Raw genomic sequence first — 17,061 nt, 5'->3', positions numbered from 1 at the left:
TGCTGAAAGCAGCAGAGATCTAAAGTGAATATATTTAAATACATGTGGGTGATACACACAAGCATGTTCCTCCCAGATCTGCAGGAAGATGAAGCAACGTACGCAATGAATTAAAATGCTTGTCACCTAGTGGATTCCGGACACAGGGCAGTCTTTAAGACCCAGCGATAGTATTTGTCTGGAGAGGAAATGTTGCTTTTTGACAGATGAGAGAAATCCCCTTAGTGTTGGCTGTGGGAAGAGAGAAGCGAAGTCAGTCACCTGGTGGTGAAGGCCAGTAAAACAGCGAAGCAGGAGGAAAATTTTTCTCTCCCTCTCTCTTTCTCTCCCTCTTTTTCTCTCCGTTGGATCCACCTCCTATTCTCTCAACTCTTTTAGCATAACCTTCAAAGGAGAACGTTCCCTTCTGACTTGATTATCTTCTTTTCCCCACTGAGAAAATACCTCTCAGCTACAAGACATTTTTTAAGTCTATGCAGGACTTCGGGGATTCTGTTATCTTGCCGGGGAAATTGATCATTGCTAATGCCTGGGACTGGAGCTAAATTACCTACCAGAGTAAGCCTGACGGAGGAAGGCTTTTATCATACACTCTTCTCTTCAGTTTGAACACATTTGCTTGAAATTTGCCGCATGATGCTGACCAGGGAAGCAGCTTTTTTTCTCGGGATGCAGCAATTCGCTGGTTTCTAAGCTTATTGCAGAAGAAGAAATAATCTTAAATAGAGTGGATTTTTTTTTTTTCCTTTTTTCTTTTGGCCCCTGTTTCAATCGACTCAGCTGTGTTGCACCGCGGTAGAGATCACCTGTCACTAAATCTTTGAGGAAGTAAAACAAAGTGAATTATCATTATTATTTATTTATTTTCCTTATTTTTAACCCGGTGGAGGCGGCGTGACCACGGAGAATGAGACTGAGAGGAGCTGCCGGGGCTTGGAGGAGGATAAAGCTGAGTTTAAGCTGGAAACTAAAAGACTAGATTGTTTTTGGGTGCCACTCGCCCGGTTCCTCTCCACTTCGTTTAGTTGCGCTCCATGGACAGATCAACAAACCTGGACATTGAGGAGCTCAAGGTACGTGCCGGTCCGGGCGGGCTTCGCGGCCGCCTCTCGGCGCTCCCTGCTCTCCCCTCTCCTTCCCGCGGCTCCTCTAGCGGCGCGGAGTAGTTGGTGGTCCCGCGGGACGACGAGGGGGCGTTGGGGGGACGCGCACCCTGGCGCAGGCGCCCCTCCTGGGGCCGAGGACACGGAGGGTGGTTCTCCCGAGCCCGGCTGCACTCCCGGGCTGGGCGCCCTCCCCGCCTGCTCCTCCCGCCAGCGGCCACCCCGTCCTCCTCCTGGTCCGTGACGGCAGCATTTGGGGTGCAGACCCTGCGCCTCTTGCCGGCTTGTCTCCCCGGGGGGGCAGCGGCACCAGCTCTGCCCGCTGTCACCTGCTTTCCCAGCAAAGTTGTCCGAGCTGCGCCGCCACTTTGCCTCCTCTCCCCGGCTCCGATCCCGCCTGTGCCCCAGCCCGGCACGGGGACAGTGCATTTCCGCTCGGAGATTGGCGTGACAGAGGCATCTGCAGCGACAGCCCGTTTTTATCCCAGAACTTCGTGAGACCCCCTTTTCCCTCCCACCGCCCGCGGGCAGGGTTTCCTCCCGCAGTTGCAGTGCAGGGGCTGGAGAGGTACCCCCGCTGCCGGGGACGACTAGCCTGCCCCAGCCCCAGGCGCGGGAGCAGGTCCGGGGACTCGGGCAGGGGGCGGGCAGGCGGGAGCCGGGCTGGGAGGAGCGGCATCTGCGGAGGCTCCGGCTGCACACGGTCTCCCACCAGCCTGGAGCCCCCCGCCGCTCCGCGGGGTCCCCGCGCCGCGCCCTCTCCCTCTGGGGTCCCCTGCTCGGCCGCGAGGGCCTGCCCGGAGGGAGCATCCGGGGTGACAACGCGCCTCTCTGCCTATGGGCACCTCTGCCTGCTTCCCTTCAAGAAAAAAAAAAATTATATATTTATATACACACAATAAATAAAAACTTTAAAAAACCAACAAACCACAAAATACTTTAAATGTCCCGCTTACCGTAAACGAAAAAGCGGGAAAGGGGGCGACACTGGAAGCACCTCTTTTATTGAAATCCTCCACCCTTCTTTACCCCTAGGCATTTGGTACGTTCTACTATTTCAGAGGTTCAGATGGATTCTGGCTTCTTTGATCAGTGAGAATATCTAGGCACCCCCCACCCGCTGGAGAAACGACGAATAGAGGTTTGCCCTGAAATGTCAAGGAAATGGGTTTATCGACAAGCTAGGCAGGCTGCAAAATCCCCTGCAGAGCTGCAAAGCCTCTATCTGCAGCCTGTCCTGTGTCCTGGCCAGGGGGCACGCAGGAGCCCAGTTCTCCAGGCGCCCCAGATTGCATAGACGCGGAAGGAAGGAGGGTCAGAGAACAGTGGCGCCTGCCAGAATCGCCCTGCCACTGACTGTAGATGCAGTCCCGGACGGAGGGAGGACAGTCAGAAGACCTAGAACACCACTTCCACCGAAGACTGAGCTCCTTGGGGAAAGGGAAGTAGGGAGGAGGCAGATTTGATGCTTCGTTTAAAGTTGTCCAACAAGTTTCTGTGTTTTTGCCAAGATCATAGTCAGTAGACCTTGGCCTGGACTAGAAGTTTCCTCTTATATCTCTGCTCTTCTCCGATAGGACACATTGCCTTTATGTTTGCAAAGATTCCCTACTTCTCTTTCCCAAGCATCCCAGTCTCTTGGGAGAAGGGGTGGGTTTTATTTGAGATGCGAAGAAGAATTTATGATAATGATTGTGATCTGTATTTTATGCAGAGGTGGAGTATCCAGATTAGTTTTTGGTTAACTTGAGGGTATGACACAGAAGAGAGCGTTTTGTTAAGAGAAATGGAAGGGAGAAATGATTTGGGGTGATTCTTTCCCCTGAAATCCCTTTAGTTGCCTAGCTTATCCCACTCTGAACCCCAGTGCCAATACATTGTTGTTTAAATCAGCAAAAGAGCAAACCCACTGGGGAAACTTCTGTCTAGAATTAGTAGAAGATCTCAGCTTAATGTCACTACTCCTGCACAGATAATCCAGAGATCCTCATAGCCAGAGTGTACTGGACTTAGTGCTCTGGCAGCAGAGGGTAGGGAACTGGAAAGGTTTGGGCATGAGGGGGTATATTGGCAATGACTGACTGGGAAGAAATGAAGGCATGTTAGATACAAGGATCTATTGAGGTTGTTGAGAAATTCTGTCAAGGACAAGCTACTTTTGAGGGTCAAAACTGGCAAGTGAGGAGATGTAGTCAAGCCTTATTAGAAAATGTTTGAGATCCTCCAGTTTTGGGAATAAATTTATGTTGTCAGTTTTGACTACACTTGTGGAATACGAAGGCTGTGGAATACTTCTGAAATATATACAGTTTGTAGAGATGGATGCAGTGCGTGTGGAATAACTTGTCTAGATTTCTTCTTTTCAGCGGAGTTGGTTGGCTTGGTTTCCTAGACTTTCCAGTTCAAGTTAGTCTCTGGTGGCTTCTTGCTGAAGAGCCTCCCGGTGTGATCAGTGGAGAGAGGGAAGAAAAAAGCTAGGATACTTGTTTTTGGCATTATTTGCATGTTTTGACTTTTCTTATCATCTAATAATGCTTACATTAAAACACATCCACACAGAACTTTGGTTTTTATGATGCTTTAAATATACAAAAAATGTTTACTGGGGTTTGATACATAAATAAATGTGCATAATAGTATAAAAATATAGTTTAGTTTTAGATGATCAGTGTCATTGTTAGGTGAAGCTGCTTACCTCAGGTTTTAAGAAAGAAAGATTCTGATAATTTATCTTTATTTGGGATAAACTATTTTCTCTTTGAGATTTTAACAACAATTTTTTTATTTTTTGCTGTGCTGGGTGTGCAAACATTGATTTTTTTAAATGCGCTGTACAGTGTCAATAGTGTTTTCTTTTGCAAGCTTTTAAACTAAAGGTAAGCTCTAATTGTTAAGCTATTGCTGCCATTATCATTAAAACTAAACAATATGCATGTTAAAGGATTTATTTGATGGAAAACTGAAATACAGTTATGTGTGTAAAACTTGCTAATGAAGGTAAGTATGTTTCATCTTCTATTCTGCCCACAAACTCCTGATGAAACACATCAGTGTTGAAAAGGGAGAGAGTTCTCATCCAAAGAATGTGTGTGTTCTTTTCCCTTTGATCTCTGTTTCTCTCTCCAATGAATGTATAAACTTTACTCTGGATTTTGCCCTGGTGTTTACTTTAAAGAAGAAACAACATCAAAAAATCCAAAATATGGGTTGCTGCTTTGGAAATGTGGGTGTTAATGAATATTGATATTAGAAAAAGCCCCCTCCATCCTGGAGTATCTGAGTTATAGAGTACTGGGTGCCTTTTAGCAGTCGAGATTTAACTGCTAGCTTTAGCCTTTATTTTAGCTCCACAGTTGCTCTCTTTTAAACAACTGATCTTCTGCACTGGAAAGGAGATGACTAAGTTTTAGAGCTGACACTGTAAATTTTGCTTTTTGTAAGATTTACTCATAGGAGACATTGAGGCTGAATAAACAGTTATAATAAAGTCTATGACTTTGTTGATTCTTTTACTCATCTTTTAAAATATTGGTACTAATTCACCTGTATTAATTTGGCAATTAAGTCATGCTTTCAGATGCTAAGAATTTATTTGTGGATAATTGTTATTTGCTTTGAGATCAAAAATATACAATACATCATGAGTATAATATAATTTTTTTCAGTCAAGTTAGATCCTAGGTTTTATTTATTTATCTGTCAGGATTGTTCTGTTAGTGGGATGACTGGCTGGAAGTTAAATTAGTTTTTTTCTGCTAATTGCAGAACATGAACGGTATGCTTCTGGAATATTTTCTTAATTATTTTGCACGTTACAAAAATTACAAACTACATAGTTAATCATGAGACACATAAAACAACTTTTCAATAAGGATAATCTTACTTATTTGAGTTTATTAAATGTAGTCCAGTCACCGTTGCTTAATTTTTCTCTGCTTAATTGAACCAACATTTCATCTACCAAGAACTTGAATCTTGCCCTAGATAGGTGAGGAAAAACCTTCCCTGAATAATATAATGAGGTCATTAAAAAAGTATTATATGGGTGAGAAATGATAATACAGCAAAAAATACATAGGTATTTAAACAAGAGATTGATTAAAAAATGCTGAGGTCTTAAAGCAATGTCATAGTACATTCATCTACAATTTAAATCATATAAGAGAGTTGGCACTTAAAAGAATTCTATTTTTTTCTTTCTTTTTTTTTTTTTGGTTTGTTTAATCAATAAGACACAGCCCAGGAGAGTCAAGCTTGCTGCAGTGTAGGAAGCTTTCTGATGAATCTAAGTAGGTGGTATTTTGTTATGTTAGTCATTCTATAGTGAAAAATAGTACTCTCTAACAAATGGCATATTTTTAGCAGCCTGCCTTATATATTCATTTCTTGGCTGAGAAAGATGAAACATATTTGTGAATACTGAATTATTTGACTTGTTTCACATCTAAAGGAATCATAACTTCTTTCCCTCTAGGTCTAGTTCCAATTCACTTTACAGAATAGCAACTAGTCACAAAGACTTAGCAACAGGTAACCTTAATTTGAAAAATTAATATCATTTGACATTGATAAACTACAACTGTATACATTTATGGGTTATACTGTGATGTTTTACTATACATCTACGATGTGGAAAAAATTAAACGAAGCTAATTACTATATTAATCACATCACTCATTTTTTGTGGTGAGACATTTGAAATGTACCCTATTAGCTATTTTGAAATATATATATGTGTATATATATATACACACATATATATGTGTGTATATATATATACACATATATATGTATATATATATACACACATATATGTATATATATATACACACATGTATATATACACTATATATAATCTTGAATTTTTAATATTTGGAAATAGAGTTGTTTAATTGAAGTTGAAATTCAAGTTACAGTAGGGAAACATCACTTATGCCATTAAGAGGGATGAGGGAACATACTTGATATGAGTGGAAAAAGAATTAAGAAAAATACATTTGTGGGAAGTTGGACAAATGACTATTTTAGAACTCTTCAGTGGTCTAGTGTCATTACTTAGCATATGTTCCAGCCTACATACTGGCTATTACAGTTTTGCTGATCTCCAGAGTTTACCAATTGAAAATACATCAAATGTTGAAGGCCCAGTAAAAAAGAATGTTTTAAGATTTATGAACTCAAAATCATAGCTACACGAGATGGCTTACTGCTATAAGATAATAAATCCACATCTGTCTTTGGGACATTTATATAATATTTAGTGCGTTGTTTCTTATGCTGTCTCAGAATTTCAGCTAAAATACAATTTGGCAGAGCTTACAACTTTAAGTTACTAAGGAAATTGACCGTTTACTTTTGTTCAAATTCTCTATGAATTTTTGAGAATATGCATTTAAATTGATAACTGTTTAAATGAGTAAATGCTTACATGTCAAGGTAAAGATTTGTGCATTTATTTGTTGAGAATTGTGCTTGGTTTGTGCTAAAATTCTTAGCTTTTAAAACTCTCTGTGACTAGAAGTAAGCTACCACATTTTCTATAAATGTCATTTTAGGCCGGGCATGGTGGCTCAGGCCTGTAATCCCAACAATTTGGAAGGCCGAGGCAGGTGGATCACTTGAGGCCAGGAGTTCGAGACCAGCCTGGCCAACACGGTGAAACCCTGTTTCTACTAAAAATACAAAAATTAGCAGAATGTGGTGGTGTGCTTCTGTACTCCCAGCTACTCGAGAGGTTGAGGCGAGAGAATTGCTTGAAGGTGGGAGGCGGAGGTTGCAGAGAGCCGACATCTTGCCACTGGACTCCAGCCTTGGTGACAGAGTGAGAACCTGTCTCCAAAAAAAAAAAAAAAAAAAAAAAAAAGGATATATTAACATCTAAAGTTTTTATTTTACTCAAAGTCTCTTCTTTTTCTTGGCAAATGTCTGGAAACGTGGGTTTATCTATATTCTCAGTGAAACTGATGAGAGACTTCTATGCCAACCACAGAATGAGCAAATTTAAGGTTACCACCCCTCCAAGAGCATTATGTAGCCTCACATTCTAAAAATTAAAAATTGTTCCAAATTGCCTTGAGAGTTTTCTTGAGGCTCCTAAACAACATGTTTGTACGTTGACTGAAAAATATGATAAGCCACAATTAGATTTTAGAAAACTTTAAACCACTTTGCTGGTATTAAATAGGTTATCTAGAGTGTTCTATGCCAAGTTGACATTGAAAACCTTTAAAAATAGAGGATTTTAGCATCCAGCCAGAAAAGCTTTAATTATCATGGCAATATCCATCAGGGAAATAGGGGCTAAAGCTTCAGCCTTAGAAGTTAATTCCAACAGTCACCCCACGCTAAAATGGAGCTCAGAAGCAGTTAGAATTCAGAAGCATGCAAAGTACTAAAGCTCACACTGTAAATCTAACAGATTGTAGTGTTTGAGGAAATTCATTTGTGCAGTGGAAAAGGTGCTGATCTGGTTAGAGTAGTACTTGGGAGACATTGTTCAAACCCTGGCTCTGCCGTCTACCAGTAGTGGCACCTTGGGGATGTCCCTCAAACCTTCTTGGCCAAGGGATTCTCAAGCATTGCACGGTGGGGATTAGATTTGATGAAAGGGTTTTGTCATAATCATTTTTTAGCCACAGTTGAAGAATTTGTTCAATGTCTTCGAAACAACCTAACATTTAACTGCAGTGAAAGGGAAGTTTGGTTCAAGACATCTAAGGAATCTCTCCATACTTGCCTTTGGCCTCTGCAGTTGACTCTGGGACCATGGCAAGAACTGCAGACTGAAGAATGGAAGGTAAAAACCTCAGAACCAGTTGATCTCGAATTGTCTTCCAGGGCTCAGAGTCTATGGCTCAAAAATGACGTTTTTGTATCTTCTTCAAAGGAAATTATTTTCACATTGATATAGTTTATATAGTTCCTTTCATTCTGCAAATAATTCTTCATTTGAACATCAAAACAAGATTTTCTGCTGAATATTATCTTCTCATTTTATGGGTACCAAAATGGAGACTCAGAAAAATCAAATGAAATGCCTAGGATCACAAGGTTAACAGATAGTAGAATAAGAACTTAAATTCATGTCCTCTATTTCCAAATCCTGTGCTATTATACATAGGCCAAAATTCCAGGGAAATCTTAAAGAACGTCTGATGGTAGAGATTTTTCACTGAGTTTCTCTAATACTCTAATTTCCAAGAAGAGTGACAGTATTTGAGCTACCATCATAGTATTTACTCTTGTTGCAAAGCAGTGGTTCACATTACAGGTTTTTTTTGTTTTTTTTTTAACTAGTATCCTTATTCGTAGTGACTTATTTTAGTTTTGGGTCAAATTACCGTTGGTTGATATTTGTTAGTTATTTGCATAATGTTTCAGTGGACATGCCTCAACACTTCACATCTCTTTGTGCACATTCTGGATTACTTCAAAATAGTTAAAAATGCAAACTTTAAATCTATAAGAGCTAAGAGCCTACTAAATATTTGTCTTTGCTGGAGGCATGCAATGCTTTAATTACTAACTCACACATTATCATTATCTAACTTATTTCCACACATGTTTTTAAACTCACATCTTTCTTTAGAATGGCTAGAAAAATACATGTTATCTACCTAAGATAAAAGAGCCTTTGATTCTTTCCATTCTTGGGTAGAAGCAACCAATTCAGCTGCCATGAGTGAGAACATTTTTGTGAAACATGATACAATAAATCAATGTCATGAATGGGAAAACGCTGTTATCATTGTGATTCCAAAGTCTTTGTTTACTCAGAGTATTTGAGGGCTTTTAAAATCCAAAACAGAAGGAGAAACTAATTCAAGGAAATAAATCGCTTACCTCAAAATTTCTTGAATCATGTTCTAGCCTTCAAACTCTCCCTCAACATGGGATGCATGAGAGAGAAATTCTATCTCGTCTTACTGCTAGAATTAGTTGTACTCCTAAGCAACTGATTTACATTTAATTTTATAAATGTTTTTCACCATAAAATCAATAGTGTTTTTCTACTTTAAATTAGTTCCCCTTTACCTTAGGAACAGATTTGTGGTCCATCTCCAACAAATACTTGTATCTTTAATTCCTGGCCTCATAATATTTTTGACTTTTGAAATTATTTTTATGCTTTCATAAAGAATTAGTGGTAATAAATATTTATACACTTAAAATTATTAAAACCCTCTTTAGATACTCTTAATTATTTTCATGTTTCAGTAGATGTGCCTCAATATTTCACATCTCTTCTGAACAACTTACAACTATGCATTTTTTTTATTTTTAGAGACGGAGTCTTGCTCTGTTGTCCAGGCTGGAGTATAGTGGCATGATCTCGGTTCACTACAACCTCTGCCTCCTGGGTTCAAGCGATTCTCCTGCCTCAGCCTCCTGAATAGCTGGGATTAGAGGCACCCACCATCATGCCTCGCTGATTTTTGTATTTTTGTAGATACGGGTTTTACCATGTTGGCCAGGCTGGTCTTGAACTCCTGACCTCAGGTGATCCACCCGCCTTGGCCTCCCAAAGTGCTGGGATTACAGGTGTGAGCCACCATGCCCAGCCTGCATTTTTCAAAAATTTGTCAAGAGCTACGAAGGTTATAAAGCTTAACTGTGCTGTGTGTATCCAGTTTTTGTTTGCATGACTTCAGTTGTCTACGATAGTTGTGTAATTGGTGAACTCGTGTGCCACAAAATGAAACCCACTATATACCTAAAGTGAAAGACTGATATTTAATGCTTAGGTTAACACCTCTACCTGTTCTAAGGCATTCTGTCTTAAGTGATTGTTTTTTTATTGCTCTCAAATTTGGCCTTTGTAGTGAATGATCACCTGTATTTCTAAATCTCTGTGTTTCTGTTGTCTGTTACTTTTGTCTAGGGCAGAGACATTATTTTAGAAAAAGTTAAAAATAAATGAGCTATTTTAATCAACATTGTGTTTAAAGTTTTCAGATCTACTTTATAAAAATCAATGTTTTGATCAGTTGCTTGTTCTAGGCAGCAGAGACAGTTACTTTTATATATTGTATTTCATCTCATCAAGTTTCTTAAAGTTGATGCCTCAGTCATGGTTCCATGAATAATCAGGTCTGTGCACAGTGTCATGTCTCAATGATAAGCTCCTCATTGTTAAATCATCCCTGGGAGAAATTATGAGCATTTAGTAATTACAGTATGTGAAATACACACGTGGATTAAGTTAAACATATTTTTGGCATGTGGCAAGGACAACTGAAGATCTTTTAAGAGCTTCTGAGTCCAATTACAATACAAACCTGCTTTCATTTTATAAAGATGAATATATTACATACGTATTTGTTTCATTTATTTCCTAAAACATTAATAGCTCTTAATGTATAACAAATAAAAACACAACTGACTTTAAAATGTTTAACATTTGCAAGTATCGACTTTTTTTTCCAACATCTGTTCCATATTTCGACTCAAAGTGAATTTCAGAAACTTCTGGAAAGATACGATTTAAGCCATAGTAAAGTTTCAGCATTTTATGATAACATGCTGTCTCAAACAATTAAATAGTGCTGTATATTGGTTTGACATTCATAGACTTCTATAATTGTGAAAATTATCTGTGAACATGCTCAGAGTGTAATTTTTTGTCTTCTCAGTCTCAACTTTCTGATGTGTAGTGAGATGCACCATCCATCTTATTTGTAAACTCTGTGCCTATTCAGAGGTGTGGAGTTGTACTTCAGTGTTTTCCAACATGTGCAATGCCATCAAAATCCAAACAATTGAAATCTCATTTTTTCACCTTTTGTCTTATTGACGAACAGTGTCACAGTACGAATGAATAAAAATAATAAGAAAAAACATCAACTACAATTTGAGAATGTTAACAGCAGTTTATAGCTTGAAAGAGAAAGAATGACTCCAAATAAATCAAAAATAAACAGAATAAACATTATGTTTCTACCCCAAAAGAACATTTGACTTAACCGATATTGTTTCCTCTTTAAGTAATCTAATGTCTAAAGTTTACATTATAAGACGTGTGATTCATTGTGGTATTAGTTGGTGTAATGCTTAGAACTCTCTGGTATGTGCATGATTGAATTATTAGCAAGAATTTAACTTTCAAAATATTTTCTATGTATATGCATTATATGAATGTTTACCTATTTGATCTTTCACTCTCAGAATCATTTAATAGCTCGTTTGTGTATGCTACGAGAAAACACAAAGTCTGTTTATACATAAAATTTGTATGGGATTTTGTCTATGGTATTTTTCTATTCCCTCTTTACATATACTCCATAGACATTTTTATCTACTCATGTGGTTTCTACTTTCACTTACAGGGTGATGATGTCCGGTTATGTATGGGCACCTCCCACCTTTCTCTTGGGCTACATGCTCACCTCTCCAATTTCCAGCCATCTGCTAGAAATCTTTACCTGGATGCTTTGCAGTCACCCTGATCTAACAAAATGGAGCACACCTTTCATTCTCTGTCAAGTGTGCCCCTCCTGTAGTATGTTCTTTGTCTTGTTTAGTATTTCACCATTCACTTCGTCATCCAAGCTGGAGCTCAGAAGATCCTTCTCTACTTATCCCTTGTCATCATTCCATACATCCAACTGGTCATTAAGACCATCACACTGTATAGTCTGCTTTTTTCCTTCTGTGCATCTTGTTAGAACCCTAGACCAAGTCCTCACCTTTTCTAATCTGTTTTATCCTAAGACATATGTATGTATTTCTTGCAGTGAGGCTGGCCATATTATAGTGAATTCTACCGTGATGTAGCTCTAGTGTTCAGGGTGGGTTTGGAATTAACGTGAAGGGATTTATTTATTCTCTCTTAAAGTTTCACAAGTCATTTTAGAATAAGTTGGGAAAGAGTGGAAACTGGGACACCGAGGGTGGGCCTGATGCTGGATGCAGAGGGATTTAGAGGTCTCTAAAAATGCCTAAGTGCACCCTCAAAAATGAGAAAAAGATGGCTCCTGGAAGTTAAACTTCATAGTAGCTACTGATGATGACTAAAATGTTCAGTTTGGTGAAAAAAGAACCACAGATTATTTGGAGATAATAATGATCAATTTTGATTTTCTATCTTGATGAAATCTTTGAGTTACACTCTTGCAGAGCCATGAGTTATGCTTGACAATTTCCTTAGCTGATTTTCTGTATTTTTGACAGTTTGGTCAGATTTCTTATAGTCAAAAATATTATCTGCCTCTGGGAATTTGACAGCTCTGTCCCTGTGAGGTGGCCCAAAGACAGTATGCTAACACAGTGAGCCAGCTAAGTAAGTAGGGAGGTAGGTAGGTAGATCCGAAGGATTTTCAAGGAAGACAGGCCAAGATATTTGAATTCTGAGCTGCATATTATACTCAATGTACTCGGTTCGTTAGTTACCTCTAAATATGTTGCTTAGACGTCTTTGTAATTATTTTATCCTTGTTATCTTAGTCTTTCATTAGAAGTTACTTAATCATCATAGCTGTGTTTAGCTGTTCTATGGGGGTTACAATGTGGACTAGTAAGGGTAAGGCAATGTAGATGTGCATAGATCAAAGTAGGCATGGGATTGCAAAATCTAACTAAAGATGCCTGGTGATAGCAATAGGTAGTGAGGTATTTCGTAAGAAAATGTAATTTGCAAAGTGGCGGATTCTAGGAGGTAAGACCTGTTCATGCTTCTCCAGAGACACATTCTTGTTTATTAAGGAACCACCTGGTTTCCTGACACTTTTCAACTACTTTCCCTCTGTCCAGCCAGTCTCCAAGCAAGTCGCATCCCATACTTTCAGATTTCCCTTTATGAATAAAATAATGTGTCCTTCACCTGTTTGAAATTCATTGTCATTTCCCATTGCTTACGTTATAATCCACACTCCACAACACAATATACCATGATACAGAGCTTGCTAATTTCCAGGCTCTCTGGAAAAAGAGTACTCTCTTTTGTACTTTCCATTATGTGGACACGTGCATGTGCGTGCACATACAGATACACACACTCACACACGGTACCATAACTTCAATGAATGACTAAGTTCTACTTAATCATGCCAGTTCCTCTCCCTCTGTTGTAATATTGCATAAGTACTTGTCTGAAATACATCTTCTTTTCTTATATATTTCCTACTTATTGACCAGTAAACTAGTCCTAGGAAGAGATAGATATATCTTTTTTTTGTGTTCCTATACACTTTGGATATTTAGCTGCATTGTACGCTTTTAACTAAATTGCATTGTGGTAGGAAAAAAATGGCCTGCATAATGCCAATCATTTGAAGTTTGTTGAAAATTGCTAAGGGGCCAGTATAAAGTAAATATTTGTACATATTCTGAGTTTCCTTGAAAAGAGTGTGTATGTTTTCACTTGTTGGGGATTAATTCCTATATATGTCCATTAGATTAAGTTTATTATTCATGCTGTTTTAATTTTTCATAATCTTTCTATTTTGTTTGTTTAAACTACAAATTAGAGTTATGTTAAAATTTTCTGTTTAGATACTGCATTTATTTCTTGTTGTAGCTTTCTCAATGTTTGCCTTATATATTTGAGACTATGTTATAAGATACTTATAAGTTTAAAATTATATTTTCCTGGTGAATTAAAACTTTTATGTGATGACTTTCTTCATCCCTGCTAATGATGTCTGCCATAAAGTTTATTTTGTCTGATTTTAATATAGCTATATCTATATCAGCTTTTGCGAATATCACTATAGCATTATCCAGCTTTATTTTGGCTAGTTTTTCTCATAAGTATTTTTTTCATTCTTTTATTTTGAACTTTTTCGTATATTCAGATTTTAGATATATCTGGAAAGCAGCATATAGTTAGATTTTAGAAATCCATTTGGATAATGCTTTGCCTATTTACTGCATTTAGCTTATTTACATTTATTGTAATATCTAATATATTGGGATTTATTTCTGGCATTTTAGTTCATGAGTTATGTTTAATCCCAGAAATTACTTCCCTTTTATTTGAGGTACGTATGGTAGTAGCAAACTCAGTTTTCTTGGTAGTCTGATGAAGTAGTTTTCTTTCTCTAGCTTTTCAGAATTTTTTTCTGGGTATACAATTTTAGATGAACAGGTATTTTCTCTTAGGATATTAAAAGTATTACACTGTCTTGATTCTCAGGTTGCAAATGAGAAACCAGATGTTAATCCCTTCTTTTAGTTTTTAATGTTCTTCAATTTTATTATAATGTGTCTTTAAAAAAATTATCCAGGTTGGTATTTTATGACTTTCCTGAATCTTTATGAAAGAAGAAAAATATACTCTGTTATAAATAGAGTTTATGTAAGAACTACCATACTGTCTTTTTAAAGAAGCTTTTTGGCTGGGCATGGTGGCTCACGCCTGTTATCCCAGCACTTTGGGAGGCGAAGGCCGGTGGATCACTTGAGGTCGGGAGTTTGAGACCAGCCTGGCCAGCACAGTGAAGCCCTGTTTCTACTAAAAATACAAAAAAATTAGCTGGGTGTGGTTGCCCATGCCTGTAATCCCAGCTACTGGGAAGGCTGAGGCAGGAGAATCACTTGGACCCAGGAGGTGGAGGTTACAGTGAGCTGAGATTGCACCATTGCACTCTGCCGAGTGAGACTCTGTCTCAATAAATAAATAAATAAATAAATAAATAAATAAATTTAATTTTAAAAAGGAGCTTTTCGCTGGCAACTGCAACCCATAATGATTTTGCTATACTTTTTCTAGTTCTCGTTTTTTAAATACATATTCTGTAATGACTCCATACTATCTGAAATGTGCAAAATATAATTAGTAAAAACAATGAGGATTATGGAATGTCTATGTTTTCTATATCTAATGTTCTCTACCAAATCATGGATACAGGTTAGATATTTATTACATCCTTGTGGATATATATTTGGCAATATTTGGTGTCTGACCAGAATTTTAAATTGGTGGAAATAGCACCATCTCTTTTAGTCTTCTGTTTTGGTTACTGGATCAAATACAGAATTAAAACACACATTAAATAATGAAGTAAATGGTAACAAGTTACTGGGACTAGTGATTTACTACATATTTCTAGGCTTTTTTATAAGGTTATTACCATGTGGTAATTGCACAAGAAGTCATCTTTGTGTGAGGTGGGAGAATGTTCCTTTTGGATTTCTGAAGCCAACTTTTGAAGTGATATATACCAAAATATTGGGGAAGCTATGTTTTTGTAGCTGAGTTCTTACTGCAAACTTTCTATCATGTAGTTGATTCTGAGTTTTCCATTTTAGATAGTGCTTAGCTTAGGGAGAAATTTCTTTTTATTTTCCATATCTTTGGTGTTAGGTTTCAGAAACGAATGACAGTAAACCAAGTTTATTTCAATTTCAGATTATCCAGAGACTATTCGGTTCTTAGGCATCATAAGGTATGCTTTAAGTGTTGGTAAAATAGAAAGCAGCCCATGTAATATGATTTAAGATTCTCTCATCTCCTTACCATCTGGAAAAATATTTCCCAAATTGTCTGAAACTTCCATTATTTCAATCAGTTTTTGAATTAAAACAGTGGTTCTGAAACTATGCTTTCATGAAGCTCATGCAATTTGTAACTAAAATTGAATGTTGGCACTTATCAGTTTTACATTTACTTTCCATTTGTTGTCTTTAATTGTTAGTGAGTACTATTGCTTCTCTGTGCAAAATAAGGTTTCTTTGTTATTTAGTCACACACACACACACCCACACATGCACACATACACACACACACACACGCTCTGTGTTTAAGCTTGATAAATGAAAGTTTTGGAAGCCATAAAGAGCATCATGACTTCTAAGACCTTGATCAGCCAAGCAGTTTGGGATGTATAAAAAAAAAAAAAACTCTCATAAATATAATTATTTACCACAAATGCAAAATGAAGGTGCTAAAATAAATGATTGTGAAAAATTCCTTCTAATTCTCTGATAGACAACTACTGGTAAAAGCTAATACATTAAATCATTTGTAAGCATTAATATGTAAGCACTAATTGATTATCAGATTTGCTAGCCGAGCAGGTCCTTCCAGGGGTGTTTTTTTTCATAAGCAGGAATATTTTCCATGACAGAAAAACTAGAAGTGCCTCCCAGTTAAGCCTTGTCATTAATGATGGACTCTTGAAAACTGTGTTTTAACTTCTCGAGTTGGGCTACTTAGCCATAACTGCTTGAGGGATGGTGAAATGCCTGACCCAAGTTGGACCAGTGAGATTCTCTCTCCCTGGAATATGGATGACATAACCTAATTTTAACCTTATTGGATCCAATATCCTATATTTTAAAGCAAATATTTTTATTTAGACCCCTTTAGAATATAAAATGCTTTGATAATATAACTTGCACGTAATTTTTACAAAGCCCCTTTTTGGATTCTCTTTTAAATGCTTTCATAGTCTAACCAACTTACATATAATTTTGAAAATTTTATCTAATTACGAAGGAGAAGTAAAAGTGACTAAGAGGAAATAATTTTATGATGTAATTCTATGCATTTTGAAATGTAAGTGCTAGGACACAGGGAATGCAAAAGCTACAACTGAAGACTCAGACAGAGATATGTTGTGTGGGCCACTCAGATTCTTGCAGAGTGTTCCACATGGTGACATGGTATTTTTTGAAGTACTGAACAACTCCTGGTAACTTCTGAACAAAACGAAATGCAGCATTTCTCTCCTTTTACACAAAGGTTGTATTCCTGGACAATCAGTTACTTGTGCAAAGATGAGTTAAATTTTGTTTTTAAAAAAGTCTAAAATGGACTTAGGGTTCGGGCAGAGTCGTCGACAACTATTCCACACATTGATGGGTTTTCAGCATCTCGGGATTCTTCCTACCGTATGACAGTAGGAATCCTTCAAGTCACCATGACACCAAAAGTGTCTTCACAGATTTCAAATATTCATCCTAGGGAGGCAGTGTCACCCCTGCTGGAATTTTTGAACTAGCTGATGATAGGATAGAC

The 17,061-nt window shown here is 37.8% G+C and overlaps 1 protein-coding gene across 1 annotated transcript in view; it reads left to right on the top strand.

Annotated features, from left to right (window-relative positions):
- Positions 1-937: 937 nt before the first annotated feature.
- The window catches only part of SGCZ (sarcoglycan zeta), a 1,177,568-nt gene continuing 1,161,444 nt past the window's right edge, over positions 938-17,061 (top strand). The window contains exon 1 of the mRNA XM_063606664.1: positions 938-1,073. Within this exon, the coding sequence (XP_063462734.1) occupies positions 1,035-1,073 (39 nt within the window). The 5' untranslated portion in view covers positions 938-1,034. The remainder of the gene's footprint in view (positions 1,074-17,061) is intronic.

This window comes from Pan paniscus, chromosome 7 (assembly GCF_029289425.2).
Source record: "Pan paniscus chromosome 7, NHGRI_mPanPan1-v2.0_pri, whole genome shotgun sequence".
Lineage (NCBI taxonomy): Eukaryota > Metazoa > Chordata > Mammalia > Primates > Hominidae > Pan > Pan paniscus.
This window is presented reverse-complemented; position numbering and strand designations above follow the sequence as displayed.